Source organism: Lepidothrix coronata, unplaced genomic scaffold (genome assembly GCF_001604755.1).
Source record: "Lepidothrix coronata isolate B3197 unplaced genomic scaffold, Lepidothrix_coronata-1.0 Scaffold7, whole genome shotgun sequence".
In the NCBI taxonomy this organism is placed as follows: domain Eukaryota; kingdom Metazoa; phylum Chordata; class Aves; order Passeriformes; family Pipridae; genus Lepidothrix; species Lepidothrix coronata.
Genome location: NW_016690187.1, coordinates 5,899,218 through 5,916,130, shown reverse-complemented (window position 1 = coordinate 5,916,130; position 16,913 = coordinate 5,899,218). Strand labels below are relative to the sequence as shown.

Genomic DNA, 16,913 nt, shown 5'->3' with positions numbered 1-16,913 from the left:
CTTTCAGGTACTTTTGCTGACCATGACCTTCACAGAGGGAAAGCTTCCCTGTATCTTCTGCTTTCTCTAAAACTGTGGTGTGCAAGCCCTTGGCGGCCTTTATTTAGAAGGCAAGCGATGCCCAAGATGCTCCAAGCTGAGCATTTTCTCAGCACCAGTTTGCTCTGATTGCCGTCTCTTTTAAGGTGACAACTTAGAGCCTTGCTGATGCAGTCTGGTCACCGATGTTCACAAGTACTGCTCTGCTTGGCCTTGAGGGGCAGCATTTGTACTGCCTTTGGATTTTGTGTACTGCTGAGCAAATGGCTTACGCTGGAAATACAGCATAGGTCAGAACATTTTCATTCTGTTATACCATAGGTAAATCTGTTTCAGTGAGACTGGCCACAGGAAGATCCTGATTAGGGAGAAGGAGCAAGAGCCCAATTTGGAAACTGAAGTCGTTCAAGTCATGACTAGCAGTATAAATCAAAACCATACCTAAACTACTGGAAAAATTTTGGTTTGGAGGATTTTTTCAATAGGGAACAAACCTAGAATTCTGAAACTTGGGTGACGTCATAAAAAAGAATAATTGCTGATTAGATGGTTTCAGTCCAATGCAACACTTTCTTCTGAATTAAAATGATAATGTAAAAATGATACATGATTTGATTTTCAGGAAACTCAGTAATTTGACATAAAGCAAATTTACTTTGATTTTTCATATGTGATTTTAGATGTGATGGTAATCCTTCATATTCATGATGTAAAATAAAAATGCACAATATTATTATAAAAGTTGCAAAAATAGAAGACAAGACAATTAAAAAAAATGAAAATCACTTGATAGTTTGATATAGCTTGTATAGGTGATTCTGCATAGATGCTTACTGAGTGATGGGTGAATATACACAGAAACATTTTTTTCTTTCATTGTCAGGATAAAAGGAGAAAGCGTGGACAACAGTTAAGTAATGAAAAGGTAGCAATGAGAGAGCAGCACGATGAAAAGCCACAATTGCCTCAATGAGTGAGTAGCTGTTCTGCTTCCTATGAAATCTGTGAATTGTGGTAGCCCTTGGCTCCTGGCTTGTCCTACTCGTGGAGCAATCCTTTCCTGACGCACACAACACCTGTATAGGAAATAACAAACAACTGTGCCTCTGCCACCTTCTCCAGGTCACCGAAACCCAGATACTGTCCTCCAGGTGTGCCACGGATACACGTCCAGCTGGCTCAGTCCCTCCCTTTCAGATGCTGCAGGCAGGATCTTGAGGTTTGCTGTGACTTCTTTAGGTTTAGCATGTCCTCAGAGGGGGAGGAGAAGGCTAGAAATAAGGCACATTTGAAGAGTCTCAAAATCAAAAATGAGAATTTTAAAAACGTGTTCTGAATTTGCCATATTGAGCTTTTATAGCCGGTTGATGACTTTTCATTTTCAGACTGCTGGTGTGTGTTCACACAGGAGTTTTATAACTCAGACTCTGAAACTGTGAAAGTTCATTCCTTTGTCATCATCTCTGCGTTCTATATTTTAACTTCTGTTTAAAAAAAATTACAGTAACAACTAATTCTATATAATTGTTTAATTCAGTTGTGTAGTCAGTTTTTGCATTAAAGATTTCATATGGAAATAACACAATATAATTTAATTCTAAAACCTATATACACTGCCTGCACTTCTGTTTATTGAAAAATGTATTAGACTTACCCTATTCTTGGTAAGGAAGCAATTTCTAGCATATCTTTCTGCTGAAATACCTTCCTAAAACCAGTACCAGAATTTTGGTTTCTGCACTATTGAACTATAGTCCGTATTACACATGGATCTTTTGACCATCTAATCAGATTATGTTCCATTAATCCAACTCATTTCCTATATTTTGGAGGTGTGTATTCTACTGATGGTAGTGGATAGGACCTTACAGTAAATGTTTGTACATTACTTGAAAGTCTGGAGAGCTGTGAGTTTCAGAGGAAGACAGGAATAGACAGTATCAGTTCTTATGTGCTTGGATAAAGTTACTTTAAACTGATTCTGATTAAAACTTACTGCTAAGAAATTATTATCTTAGCTAAAGAGATTGTATAAATAAAAATAGTTGTATTTTTTTACTTATCTAAGCTTTACATATCCACATATATAGTTAGTACATTAACAAGTCCAAGCCTGATGTTCTGTGGATGAGAACTGGTGATGGAAATTTGAGTTAGGCTATTATCAGGCCATCAGCTCTCACTGAATGTCCCATTGACTTGGTCACTGCTTGACAAGACTTTCTGTTATTCTTTTTGTCTTGCCTGTGGCAGCACTTAGTACTCATGAGGCAGATGTGATCTGCTCTGTGTTTTCCCACCCTTGCAGATTTTAAATTCTTTGCATTTTCTGTACATAAATAGCAGACTGTGTTTCCAGCAGCTCAGTGGGAGTCACCTTGTTTGAAATGTCTGTATTTAACTGGTTTGAACAGAAAATTTTAGGGTCATTTTGAATATCTTATTTTTTGTTCTTGGAAGGCTTGCATCTGATTTTAGCACCTATGAGCAATGCACAGTGCAGAGCCCCAACAGGAAAACCGGTCCATGAAGAGTTATGGCTTGCACAGCAAAGACAATGTACATGTCTCTTCTGCTCATGACCAACACCAAGAGCTGTAAAGCTGATGCTTCTGTACAGACAAAGGCAGGGAAGAAACTCAGTTTATTAGAAAAAGGCAGAAGGAAGGGGCACACTGAGGTCCTTTTAGCTGCAACAGAAAGCCAATGTGCTCTGCAGCATTTCTCCCCCAGTGCTGCTGGAGCTGCCCAGGAAAGCTGGAGTGCCCAAGGAATGCACAAATCAACATATCTTTGTTAGGGCTCTCACATATCAGTGGCTACAGTGGGGATTAAAGCTGTATCCTAAGAGACGCACTGGAAGAAGTGCCACTTTCAAGCTGAATCCTTGCTCTGAAAAGGCAACCTAGTAGATCAGGGTACTGTAACTTAGTGCTTCTCTGCATCTGTCCTGGTGAAATTAGGAGCCAAATCCTTAAATTTGTTGGCTTTACAATGAACTCCAGGTCTCCTCTCCTCTCGAGAGTGATGCTGCAGTAGATCCCTGACCACACCAGAGAAGGTGAGGTAACGCAGCCACAACAGAAATTGTGTAAGGAGAGTGCAGGACAGACACCCTTGAATTCCCATCTCAGCAGCCTTGTCTTTGACTGGAAACAAGATATAAACCTTTCCTAGGACAACAGAGGAAATACCTCAAGCAGGAACTATGCTGTGAGTGCTCTGATAGCTCATCACTACAGTAGGATGTATTAAAAGGCAGTACCTCATACTAGAACTTAGTGAATGACATAGGAAGGAAAGATCTTGCACAGTTATTATTTTTAATTCCATTATAGTTTTAGCTGAATCATGAAGGCATTTGAAACATTATGGGGAGTGCACTAAAAACAGAAGATGAGCTAAAAGGACTTGGCAGTGCTTAAATGTGTTTCAGCTCTTCCCCAGACTGTGATGCAGTCTATAGAAAATGCAAACACGCTTTGCCTGGAGACTTCTAGTGCTGCAAATTAGGTGTAAGAGTGAGCCGAGGTAGTAATCCTGTAATGCTGTATCTGAGTGCTCTCTGAAGTGTGCCTTTTATACTATTTTAAAAATACTTTTATTGTTATAATGCATGTGAAGATTGTTGGGCAGCCAGCTCCAAATAGGCACAGAGAGGAGAGGTGCAGGAAGCAAATACCTACACATCACATTGCTGGTGGACCTCTCTCCCAGACATAGCAGCCCCATTAAGGATTTGTCCTTGTGTCTTGTTCTGTCCTGTTTTCTGGCTCCCTTTGGAACCTGCCAGGAAGTGGTTTTGTTGGTTTGTTTCTTCATAAGGTTGTTTAACTTTTTCCTTATATACCATTGATGGCAATGCATTTGAGACGTAATTCCTTTAGATAGCAAAGTCCAGCAATCTAGAGCTGAAATGTACCACCATAATCCTTTGAGCATTTAATATTTTAGTAAATTTTCGTTCTCTGAATGTTTTTTTTTCAAACTATTTTATCATTAAAGTAAGAAACTTTAAGCCTTTGAAATAATTATAGCTCCTGTAATGAGTAACATATACTATAATTGTAATTGCACAATTTAATACATGAAATTTCAGAGATAGCTAGAATAGATATTTTATGGCAAACAGGTTTTTTTATAGAGAAACTTGACATTTAAAATATGTCATTTATTAATATATATAGTAGCAAAGCAGCTGGAAAACATTTTTCTCACATTATCTGAGACTGAGGAAACAAAAATAATTTTCTTTTAAGTATGAAAATTCAAGAGGAAAGCCACAACTTCAGATCCCTGTTTATGTCCTTCCTTTCCCCCCCCTCCCCCGTGTAACCCTGTATGTATGTATATATCCCTGGTATGTATGTGTGTATATATCCCTGGTATGTCTGAAACTGTCACTGCAGATAACAGCATGTCTGCTCATGAAGGACTTGTGAAACTGGATAATTAGACTGTCCTGAAAACAACTCTCTAATTGTGCTTAGTGAAAGCAGCATCTGCCTCTCTAACATCAGTGTCTTAGACTTAGTTGTGCCAGCAGAACTACTGCAATTGCACTTTGGCTCTAGCTGTCTGTGGAAGTCTACAAAGCAAATTATGTTTTGTCTTTGTGGGAGTAGTGAAGGCTTAAAAATGATCATACAAAACACTGAACATCAGTATTCTGTGCATCTCTTTCCCTTGTTTTGATAAATGAAAGTGAGCATTTCACCTTAGCACCGAAAATATTCGGGACTCAGACTGAGAGGGCCCAGAATAACCTGATCTTGGGCTCTGCTTCTAGCAGCAGGAGGGACCAGGTATCTCCAGAAGGCCCCCACCAAGAAGACTCTTCTGTGATTCTACAATTCTAAGTTAATGCCAACTAAAACTATCACAAGAAATCAAACAGGAAAGTTGCTAGCTACTTGCTGTCAGCTGGAAACCACTGCAGTTTTGATTTGAATGAAGAGGGAAATTTCAGCTCTCACTGAGAATTATTTTTGATCCCTGAGCCAGCTGGATCCTTCATTTTTAGTGTATCCTCACATCCTGATCTTTATCAGGTCCTTCATAAAGCAGCTTCCTAGTGTGCTTACCTCTGCTCAGAAATGCCCTGGTGTTCCAGTAATGTGTCACAGTTTTCATTTGTAAAAATCAAAGCCAAGCAAGTATTCCATCCCTGACTGGCTGTTTTTTTCTGTTGTGTATGGCCAGAGCATTATTCTTATCCATGATTCTTGCTCTTTCCCTGCCTCCTTCGCTGGCACAGGTGGAAAAATACTCAGTGACTGAATAAGCTTGTGGTGAGCTGTGAAAATCCTTAGCGCTCTCAGTGGCTTGAGGAAAGAACACATTTGCAAATTCCTCTGACTTTTACAAAGGGGTAGGTTAAGCCAGTGGTTGCTGTGTATCATTTCACACACTTCTTTTGAAATAACACAAAATGACAAGTGAAAATAATTATATTCACAAGAGACTACTATTGATATGATTGACCAAATTATTTTTCTGGTCTTGGAAGAAGGCACAGATTTTGTACCCTGAAGTAGTATTTGGCCTCTGAATTTTAACCACCTAAAAGTGAGATAACTAGAATCATCTTTCCTTTTGCTAAAGTTAGTGGAGAAAAAGTGTAATCTCAAGTAAACACTATGTCCTGCTTAACTAGGATAGAATTAAATGCCCATTGATATGCTTAACATGAGGGAACTGAGACAGCTGGCTTAAATGTGGATGTTCTCAGTATCTGGAGTCATGCAAAATGAAGCCCACCAAAAGAAATCACAGTTTAAATCTGCAAACCCAGCCTGAGGTGCAAACCTTCTTAGTACACCAGAGAAGCTTCATGAAGGTGTGGGCATCTGCGTAGCATCATCATAAAAAAATCTTCCTATAAGATTTAGAAGATTCTAAACCTATCAGATTTAAAAAAGATTTGAAAGATCAAAGGCAATCGTTTGATACGTGAGAAGAGGAGAGCAATTCTGGCATACTGTAACAGAGATCGAATTATTGCATCCACCCCTCCTGCTACCTCCACCCCCAAAATCTGAAAACTTCCTGATTTGTGTTCATCAATAATTAAGAGCCCATCAGCAATACTCAGAGGGAGCTTGCATTGCACTTCTGAGCAGCCAGTTAGTAATATATGGTGGAGAGATCCTCTTTTTCAAATCCCAGGGCTCCAGGCCATGCAGTGCTAGTATTGCATTTTCAATTAGCTTCTGAGTGAATGCTTGGCATATGTAGAAGTGAGCTGGTACACAATTAGCTTATTGTTCCTTTCAGCTTTCTGCTGAGAGGATCTGAAGGACTGCTGAAGAGAGGGGAGAGGGGAAAAAAAAAAGAAAATAGCCAAGCTAGTGGCATCTCTGTGGATGTGGAATAAGGGAGTTGCTCGACTCACGCAGACTCCCGAGCTAAGTCGGGAGTTACAGCTGTTACTGCAGAGCACTCAGCCTGGCTGTGGGGAGGGCGCCTGGGGAGAGGGGCAGACCCAGTCTCAAGCTCCAGGCTCTTCTCTCGTCTGACTCACCTCAGCATCACAATGGAGCCCAACAGTCCCAAAAAAATACAGTTTGCTGTGCCCTTGTTTCAGAGTCAAATAGATCCCGAGGCAGCTGAGCAGGTAAGGAAGACGAGTTTCTTTCACTGTTTTGAGGGAATGGGGTAGGAATGGGGGCAAGATGTGGGGTGAGAACAGGTAATACTTGTTGCCTAAATGGTTTTCTAACTTATATTAGTGAAACTGTAGATTAAATGCTCTGGAGGTTGTAGCAATGTCTAGGTATACCTAAAGAGGGAGAAGGATATGTCCTCTAGCCAGAATACGACTTCTATAACTCGGGTAGGTTTATTCAGTATATATTTATTGTGCTTTTCTGTAACTGCACTTGTACCCTAATACATACACTTCACAGGAATACACATTCTCAACAAATCAAGTATATTATTTGTACATAAAGCAAAACATGAAGCTGATAATAGGTACCTAACAGAAATATTGGGCAGAAGACATCTTATTTCCCATTTATTTTACATGAGAAAATACTAGTTATGTTTTACACTATAGTCATCACTTCAGTTACTTCTCATATATCTCATGATTTTTATATAGTCTTCTTTATGTCATTCTTACAGTGTTTTACATGTTTGAAAAATATACACGTATAGAAATATGCCTGACTTTTGTCCACTGGAATGATGCATGTGCTATTTTAGGTTTTGACTCACTCCCAAAACATACACAGAATATATGTATGTGTAGCAATACAGACATCTAAGGAGAAAATGATACCTATTACTGTGTACGGATATGCATAGATGCACATAAAAAGAGTCACAGGGAGTCTTGTGAGAAAAACGGGATAAATCCTAATTAGGTGACCCAATACATTTCTCTCAGTGCAACTCATTCTCAGCATTTGCTTCTATTTGGATAAGTCTAGTTTTAGATGATACCAGGGGAATATTATAACCTTGACCGTTCCATTCCATTAGCTATGAAATTCTTTATACCTTTAGGACAGGTATCTGGTTTCCTGAATATTCTGATGTCATGTCTCTTAAAAGGAAGACACCTCTGCCAGAAAACAATGAGTTTTGAGTGACCACTGAATGCAGAAATATTAGAAGGGTGCAGAAGAGAATTGCTGCAGGTCTTCATTTTGCCCATAGGTACTTCTGAGATGCAAAATGTCCATGCTTTATTGAACAGTTCTGCAATGAATTCAAGCAAAATGTGTTTTGGTATTTTTCTGAAATCTATGAGAACCATAGGATTAGGATTTCCTGGAATTCCCATGGCTTTTGAAATGCGGTGGCCCAAATTCTGCCTGGTATTTATGAGCAGTCCTTTTTTTTGTGTGTGTGTTGTGAGTTTAGTTCCAAATGTGATACAGTTTCACTGTGGCCGTATGATGAAATTAAAATGGTAAATTCTGCTGTCAGCTACAGTTATGTTAATCTGGAATAAACCCATTAACCCTGATTGATGTAATTTTCCACTTACACCTCTGAAAGCAAAATTTGAATCCAACTAAATACAGATGTTGGATCAGCAAATAAAAAAGAACAAATGCATTGACATTGAGGTTTCGTGTCAGAATGGTTTCTAGCTTAAATACTCTTGGTCCCTGTCTTAAATTCAATAGAATATCAAGCCTGGAGGCTTTAGTGAAACAACAAAAAGCTTTCAGTGCAAATGTGTGCATTATAGGAGGGTAGTCCAATACCATGCAGTTCAGCCACTGTTAATGGAACAAAAGTAGTTACCCAGATAAACTCTGAATACGAAAAATTTCATACAATTCAGGATTATATATCGGTATGTAAAGACCTGCTGTATAGTGCTTTTCGGAAATACTCTTTTGAAAGTCTTAAATACTGGAGTTTTTTTAGTTAAAGAACAGTAGTAACACCTCTGGTCACAGTTTAGAAATATAAATTCATTGCAAGGCATACCTGTAATATCAACTCAGAAGTGCACTTGCAAAATATTACTAATTATTACTTGTGAGAACTATGACAGCACTAGGGATTTGCACATACAAGCTCACAAACTACTGCAATCATCTTCCTGACACAAAGCTAAATGTCAATATTTTAAGATATGACTGATATTTGTCAGCAATACATGTCCAAAAACTTAACTCAACATGATTACAATTCCTAAAGGTATTTTGGAAAGCTCTCCCCATGCCTTTGCTCTGCCCGTACAAGCAAGAGCATGACCCGGATCACTGTCAGACCACACAAACTGTCAGAAAGACAGTGAAGTGCTGCTGTTCTTTAAATAGTTTCTTTTGTAACTTTGTCTGGTCTATGCTCAGGAGAACACTAGATGGATTTTTTGCTTTGCTTTGTGTGCGGGGCAGTCGATGGACCCTAATGACTCTCCTTGGTTTACACCTGTTACAGATCAGGAAAAGAAGGCCTACACCAGCATCACTCGTCATCATGAATGAACATGTGCCTCCAGGTAGGTGCCAACATACCTTCTAGATCACTGAACTTGTATGCACAGGATTGTCTGCAAACTGGTTTTATTAACTACGTGATTTTAAAAATACGTCAGTAATGTCGCAGCACTAAATATCAGATAAAGATCTTAGGACTGTTTGGAGTAAACCCCATGTGTAATTCCTGGCCTTCAGATAATGTCAATATTTTCACAATTTTATACTCCATGTAAATGTTTTGTTATATGTACAAAGAGAATTACTATGACCCAGATCCAGCACTTCCACCCGCAAACATTTTCTTTCCTCGGGTGGAGGATTTGGAGACCTACAAAGTCCAATCTCTAGAAATGCCAGGGTAGTTCCAGGGCTAATTCAGCCAAGGGAATTGCTTCTATGAAACAGGTTCTTTTCTAGTTTTCTGATGAAAGATATAATGTGTGTTTTCATTATTCCTGTTCAACTGCAAATACATTATATCCATCCAAGACTCCCCCCAGAAAACTTTCTGTGGGATGGGATGACTTGAGATTGCAACATACTTTGTCACATAAATGTGACTTCAGAAAAATTCTTTAATAAGCTATTTAGGCAGTATTATAAGCAAAAAAGCTCTGCAAAAGTGGAAAAATCCTTACTGTATAATCCCTTTGAAACACAGTGCCTACTTTATATCAAATTTTTCCTTTGTAGTGCTCTGCAACATTTTTTCCTGTCTTATCTCTCAATCACCTGATTCTCTTTTTAAAGCTGGTTCAGGCTTTTTCTCACTGATATGTCTCTAAGACCATTACTGTGTGCCCTGGCACCTCAGTGAAACAAAACCGTCTTAGGTCTTTCAGGATCTCCACTTGTTTCACTGTACCGCAGTTCCTCAGGTCTGATCAACATCACCAGTAGCTGAAATTCCTCAGAAACATACAGATAGAAGTATTCTGAGAGCCCGACTCTTGGAGTTGAGGTCATTGCAGTTCAGCACACAGATCAGGGAAGTTCAAGCATGTCATATTGTTAAGATTATCTTCTGACACTGAGAGTGACCCATGTAACCCCAATCTCAGTTTGGAGAGTAGCTCTCTGGCCTGAATTTCAGGCGGTTCAGCTCTCAGTAATGGTGCATGAAAAATCTGCCTTACACTGACTTTCCTTACCCTAATGGGATCTACATTGTCTATGTTGCTAGGACTTAATTTAAAACAAATTCACCTTGACTGTTAATCTCTTTTGCAATTTACCTTGTACACTTTGTACCATCACATTTCCTTTTATAAACAGATACTTGGTACAATACCAAATCAAAACCAAACAGATAATAAGAACTCTTTAATTTACAGGAAATTTTACTTTAAACAAAGTGGTGCATGTCTGTTATCACCTTTCCTGCAATGTTCATAATAAATCTTTAAATAAATCATTTTTATTATGAGTCAGGATTGCTGTAAGTCTCAGTCAACTTCCATACAAGCCCAACTTAGTATTAATCTTCACTTATTTATATTTATTAATTTAGATATTATCCACTCTTTCAGGATACTGGGAACTAATCTTAATGATGTTATTCTTTGGTTAAATTATAATCTTGTCCTATTTTTAAAATTTTATATAAAGTCAGATAAAAATAAAACTTTAACAGCAGCTCCATTTTCCTGTCCTTCACCGCACGGTTCATGCATGAGCACCTACATGTGTATTTCCATGTGGTGAGCTTGATATGGGCAAGTGTTTTGAATAGGTTGTGTGGAGGTGGTTGTGTAAACCTACTGAATACAAGGACTGTAAAGCCAGGTTGGAAAGGCAGACAATAGATTTACAATGGAAGTGCAAATGCTAAAAAAATCCTTATGGTCTCGATCTTGCAAGGTGCTGTACAGCTTCTGAAATTATTGTATACGTTCAAATTTCCAAGTCAGCTAGTCCTAGGAGTTCTTGACACCTTGCTGATTTAACCCCAAAATGCTGATCAGTTATTGGATTTTGAATAGAATTCAGTGAGATGCTAAATGCAATTTGTCTCCAAAAATAGTAAATTCATCACTGCACATGTTTGCAGGTAATAAAAGAATAATAATAGTAAGGCTGCTAACTTGACACTCCAAAAAATTGCTTTAGAAGCATTCCCTAGATCAGTGGCAAAACTGAGCAGCAGAGAATTCCAGTGATACTGTCAAACTCACCTTTTTTAATTAGTGCTGGGCTAAACTAGAATCCTGTCTCTTGGATTTTACGCACTGGAGTACTCTACTTTCTTCATTAGGAGCAAACAGCTAGTGAAGGATATGCTTCCAAGAGCTTGAAATGTGTGTCCTAATGCAATTCTAAATGTTTGCATACCCCAGAAGAGTTTACTCTAATTATCTAAACTTTTCTTTTTTTTTGTAAAACAGAGACAGGCATTTTCTAAGAATCAGACTTTTCTATAGCTTTTTGTTACAGCTGCTTCTGATTGCAGCAGGAAAAAAAGCAGCATTTTTGGTGGTATTCTGATCTAGATGTGGACCCATCTGGAAACCAGAAGGCAGTAAAATGTGTTTGGACATTTCAGAATTTCATAATAAATTCAATTTGCGTTTTTCTGTACAAAGATCTAAAAGTTGTTTTCTACTAAGTCTTCCCATCCATCCTTGATATCTGCTACAGCTTTGACAGGAATATGTCTTCACCGCCTTAGGTCAGGTCAATTGTGCTATAAAGTGAAGATGGAATATCTACTAAGGCTACATCATTTTAAACTAATGACATGTACTCAAAAATTATAAGAAGAGTCTGCTTGACTTCCTTGCTTCCAAGGAGACAGTGTTAGACTACACCAAATGATTTAAAGGCAGGTGATATATGTGACTGCAGGAGTTAATATCCAGCCTGTAGCATCATTTAATGTTGCATTTTCTGATGTTCGCTCTGATTGGTGTAAAATATAATTGCAATCAAAGTCAACAAAAGAGAAATTTGAATTGCAGCAGTAACAGTGATTGCAGTAGACAATGTGAGTTTGTGAAGCAACAGACTCTTTAGGGATGGTCCTGTGCAGCGCTAAGAGTTGGACTCGATGGTCCTTGTGGGTCCCTTCCAACTCAGCATATCCTGTGATTCTGTGACAGCAGTAAATAAACTCTTAACTCTTTCGGTAAGTGCTCTGTAAAGAGCTCTTTGATGGGTTGTGCCACATCTGAGCAGAGAAGCTAGCACTAGCAAACTGAGATTCGAATTATGAAGTTGCTTAAATCTATTGTGCTTCAGTTGCTATCAATGGAGCTATGTTTTCTGAGCATCTGATGTTTGATTTCATAATATCTAATCAGTTTTACTTTTATTTGACATTATAAGACCGTTTTACTATCTGTGAAAGCAAAGACAAGTATAAGGTGATGGAACAACAAAAATGAGCAGCATCTCATCCTGTGCAGGGTTACTGGGGTAACCCACTCATATTATGCTATAGTCAGAGTTGCTTCATGTCTGTCTTTTATAAAAGGAACATAAACACGTTTAGTTTTAAAGACGTATTTAACTATTATGCTGCATGAGAGTTTAATTCAAAAGTTGTTACAGATCTCCTGCTTCATATTTCTCTTGCAATATCATTGGAGCCAACAGAAACTGAATATCACCATACCCTAAAAGCAACCTTTTCTGTACATGCACAACCTCCTGTCTCCTTACCAAACATAGCAGGATATATATGAAAATCAATTCTTATTATCTGAAATAAAAGTCTGACCATGCTTTAAGCTAGCAGAATATCATACTGCAATGGCTCAAGAAAAAGCTGGTGGCAAAGTGGAGAAGTGAAAGCATGTCAGACCACAACTCAGGTTTAATACCATTAGGGCTCACTTTGATCAGAAAACAATGCCAGTGTTCCTGTACAGACTGGCTTTGTCACAGGGCCAACACAAGATCAAACAGTCTGGCTGGCAAAGACTGTTCAACTTGTGTCAAAGTGTTCAGTCTTCTTGAAGCATTAGAATATGGGTAAACATTAGGATAAACTTCTGTGTTTCTAAATTTTCTACATATTTGCTGTTTCCATCTCTCATTTCTACTTTGTTGCCTCTTTTGGCTTCCTTGCCTGTAATGTAAATGTTACTCAGTTTTTGGAAATAAGAAAAACATAGTAACATGTTTTGATATTTCTCCAGTGCTGCCTTTTTGCATTTTACAAATCTTATTTCAAGGCAGAAATGGTATACTATCAGTGCAAAAGCAATATAAAACAACTCAGTACCTCTGAGGTTACTGAACACTGGAAATCATAACTTGAAGAAAAGCAAGCTGTACCTGTCTTCAGACAAGGAACATGCTTGCAGCTTATCTTTTGGCATTAACAGGCTTGCTTTCTTGTTCCTAGCTGATTTTCCATTATCCAGAAAGAGATTCATGCCTTTCAGATTACTGCCATTTCCCCAGAGATCTGCTGAGATGCTTCATGAGCAGCCTGAGTATTTAGTGCAGTAGCAAACAACACAGCCGGGTGGGTGGTAGAAAGAAAAACTGTCCTTACACCTGTGTCAATTCCATGATAACCCAAGTAGTTAAGGTTTATATACTAAATTGGTTTTAGGCACTCCTGGACTTTCCCTGCACAATAAATCTCATTACCACATACAGATGTGCTTTCCTGGTGATGCAAACTGTGCCAGAACCACATCCTTGAGGGGATAAATGTGATATGCTTTGCACAACAGTAATGTTTGTGAGTAATATAGTTAGATAATACTTCTAGGTGAATACATATGTTTGTTTTATATATAATGGTCACATGTTTTTTTTCTCCCAAGAAAAAATAAACTGTGGTCAAAAAAGACCAACTATGTAAGAGGCAGCTGTTTCTGGGCATTGTCAAGCAGTTCTGTTATATTTTCTCAGGGAAAAATCTCACTGAAACTTGAATCAGCAGAGAACTCTTGGTCTCAGAGTTCATGAAAACCGATATGTTTTTCCAAAGCTTGAGATTCTGGTAGGACATACTGCTTACTTTGGTTCAAGAACTAGAAAGTGAGTGAGCCAAATAGCAGCTGTTTTCAATTGCAAATTTAGGCTTCTAATGTGGTAATAAAGCATTCAGAAAAGCAGTACATTAATAAAAACTGTCATTAACTGTATTTTTTTTTGGTCAAAATAGCTGGCCTTTTTATATGCTAAATAAGTATACTATTTAAGTATACTGTCTCTTTTTATATCAGTCTAGAAGTTTGTAGAGGTATGCAATAAGCAATGAAAAACATTTGTGTCCCCTCACACCAGAAGACTGGTATAGCTCAGAGTACCTTACCAATGGCACCAGGATGTTCAGAGTTCAGACACTACTTGTCAGGGCAGTGTTCTTTCAAAGCCTGTGCTGGAAAGGACTATCTGACATAATGAAACAATGAAATATATAAAACAAACATTGCATAATACTTGGTGACAGGTGATAGGGATTCCAGAACAGATATGAAAATGTCTGTGCTTGAAAATATCCTGCTGTTTGCAGGCTGATGTGTGACTGCAAATGTTCAGTGGCAAACTACGTTTTTCTTACCTATATACACTGTGCTCAGATGCTCTTTCATTTGGGTTACTCTGAGTTTGCTCTGCAGTTCAGGCTCACAGAAGTGTCTGAGATAGCCACAGCAAAAGTTCCTTGCATGTATCAGTGGGAGTACAGACTCCATGAAAAAAAGGAAAAGTACAAGGACTTAAAAAAAAAAAAAAAAAAAAAAAAAAAAAAGAAAACAGTCAGGAACCTGTGCTTGAACTGTTCTTAATGCAGCCCAGAACAAATGGCTCACAGGTTCCAAAAAGAAATAATGAATTTTAAAAAAAGTTTTCCTTAGCATCACTCATGAAAATGCTCCATTTCATGAATATGCTCCATTTTCATGACAGAGTGAGGATTTTATATGTCACTGTCACCACCTGTCAAAAGAGCTGTCAGGCTTCCTTCAGTACAGTAAGAAGAGCAGGCTAGAGGACAAGGCTTGACTTGGTTGGGATGCACTGGGCACTGCTTGGCTTAAACTAAAGATTATCACCAAAGCAGCCAGCTATGTTTTCACCATTTTCAAGGGCATAAACACATTCATCCACAAATAGAAACATTCCCTGGGATTATTTTGGTCATTGTGTTAACCACATAGTGTGAAACAAAGGAAACGGACTATTTCATATAGTGCCAAAGTCTAGACTGTCTCTAGTCAATAAGCAGTGCTTTAACGAGAAGGGTCTGACAGCTACTCAGAGAAAGTCAAAACAAAAAGGTGTTGTATGTATTCTGGTCAAAATTCGCTTATTTTACTTAATTTTCATATTTAGTTTTATCCATGCTTCCTTAATTTTCAGTGTTTATTGACGACTGCACAGGTACCTTTTACATGACATATAGCCTGTATGAGCTTGGTTGCTTCTAGCTGGCTAGTGAAAACAAGCATGAGTCCCTCCTGTTCACGGGAGCCCAGCATCCCTCTGTGAGACAGGGCAGTGCAGGGTGCAAACACTGCCTGAGTAAGCTCTGGTGGATCGAAATAGAGGCTGGATATAGACAACCAGGACTCAGACTTCTGCCTAGATCAGAGAAGTGGTGCAGCTGAGAGGACATGAAGCCAAAACCTAAAAGGTTTACTTGCTGCTAGTATGGGTGGAATTGCATTTAATCCATTTTTCTTGTTCCAGCCTTAAATACCCAAGAGACGAAAATTGACATATATTTTAATTATCAGTGCAGCTAAGCTCCTAATGTGTACCCTTTACTTTGTTCTGAGTACCATGTACTTTATTTGTTCCTCCTGTTCCCTGCTTCCTGTTGATTTTGTGTTGGAAGGGTCAATGTCCATGGAACTATCTGAAAGCAAATGAGGTATTTTTAGAGCTGAACCTTGTACTCTTCATCTATTTTCCTTGTTCCTTATACCAAATGTACCAAGTCTTCCACCCCAGGAGATTATTTGCAGATAATTTTTAATATACATGGCTTCATGTTACAGATCTCCAGCTGCTTGATCATTCAGTGTGAGGACTGATAAGCTTTTGGAATGTTTACATTTCTTATCACCTCCGTGCATATAGCATGACAGAGTTGTGCCATGTATAGGGAATAGCAACATGCACGGCTGCCTAGCCTGGGGAGGAAGTCAGTGGGACAGATTCTAACTTTATTGCATTCATAAGGCTTAATATTTTGCTAGAGGAGCTCTTCACAGATTTGCACTGTGCCAAATGCTTATACACCTCATATAGTTTGTTTTGGTGAGAATTCTGAATAGATGGTGAGTTTTCTATTTAAAAATGAAATACCTGGGTGTAATAACTAGTTCCCAGAGTCAAAATACTTAGCTATATTTCATATATTATATATTATATGAGCATACAGTTTAGGAGGTTGATGGCATTTAAAAAAAAAATGGAGAAAATATGTCCAGTTTAGCCTGTGGTAAACGTTCTATTTTGGGGATTTTAATTTTTTTTAAATGTAAAAAATTTCAACAACTATTTCAAATTAAGTCCATTTAGACATTGTAAGACAAAATATTTTGAATAAGAATGTCAAATTAGTTTGTTTTGAGATTATGTTTAAATCATACTTCAATAATGTGCTAATACGGGGGGGGTATATTTTTTTATTTTACATCAGGTAATAAATTAAAATCCACTAATAAGTGTTTCAGCCTTGCTGAAGGGGGAAAAAATACAACACAGGGTTTTTCTGACCTCTGCTATTTAGTACTTAATGCAGCACTCATTTACCATGGTGACGTGTGTGAAATAAATAGATAATGCAGACAGATGAGAACGAATCCAGCTTTTAGCAGTAACCTCATTATGTTCAGAATATTGGGAAGGGGTTGCACTTAAAGCATCAATCAAGGTAGCCCATTTATTGAGCTTTTAGAGATAAAATTTAACTCTTTGTGTGGCTTAACTGAAGTTAAAGCTTTACTTCAAAATACA

At 38.2% G+C, this 16,913-nt stretch overlaps 1 protein-coding gene across 1 annotated transcript in view; it reads left to right on the top strand.

The window, feature by feature from the left end:
- The first annotated feature begins 3,014 nt into the window (after nucleotides 1-3,014).
- Nucleotides 3,015-16,913, top strand: part of PPP1R1C (protein phosphatase 1 regulatory inhibitor subunit 1C) — a 56,168-nt gene continuing 42,269 nt past the window's right edge. Inside the window, 4 exon segments of the mRNA XM_017834098.1 lie at nucleotides 3,015-3,252; nucleotides 6,316-6,512; nucleotides 6,515-6,655; nucleotides 8,947-9,007. Of these exon segments, the coding sequence (XP_017689587.1) occupies nucleotides 6,405-6,512; nucleotides 6,515-6,655; nucleotides 8,947-9,007 (310 nt within the window). The 5' untranslated portion in view covers nucleotides 3,015-3,252; nucleotides 6,316-6,404.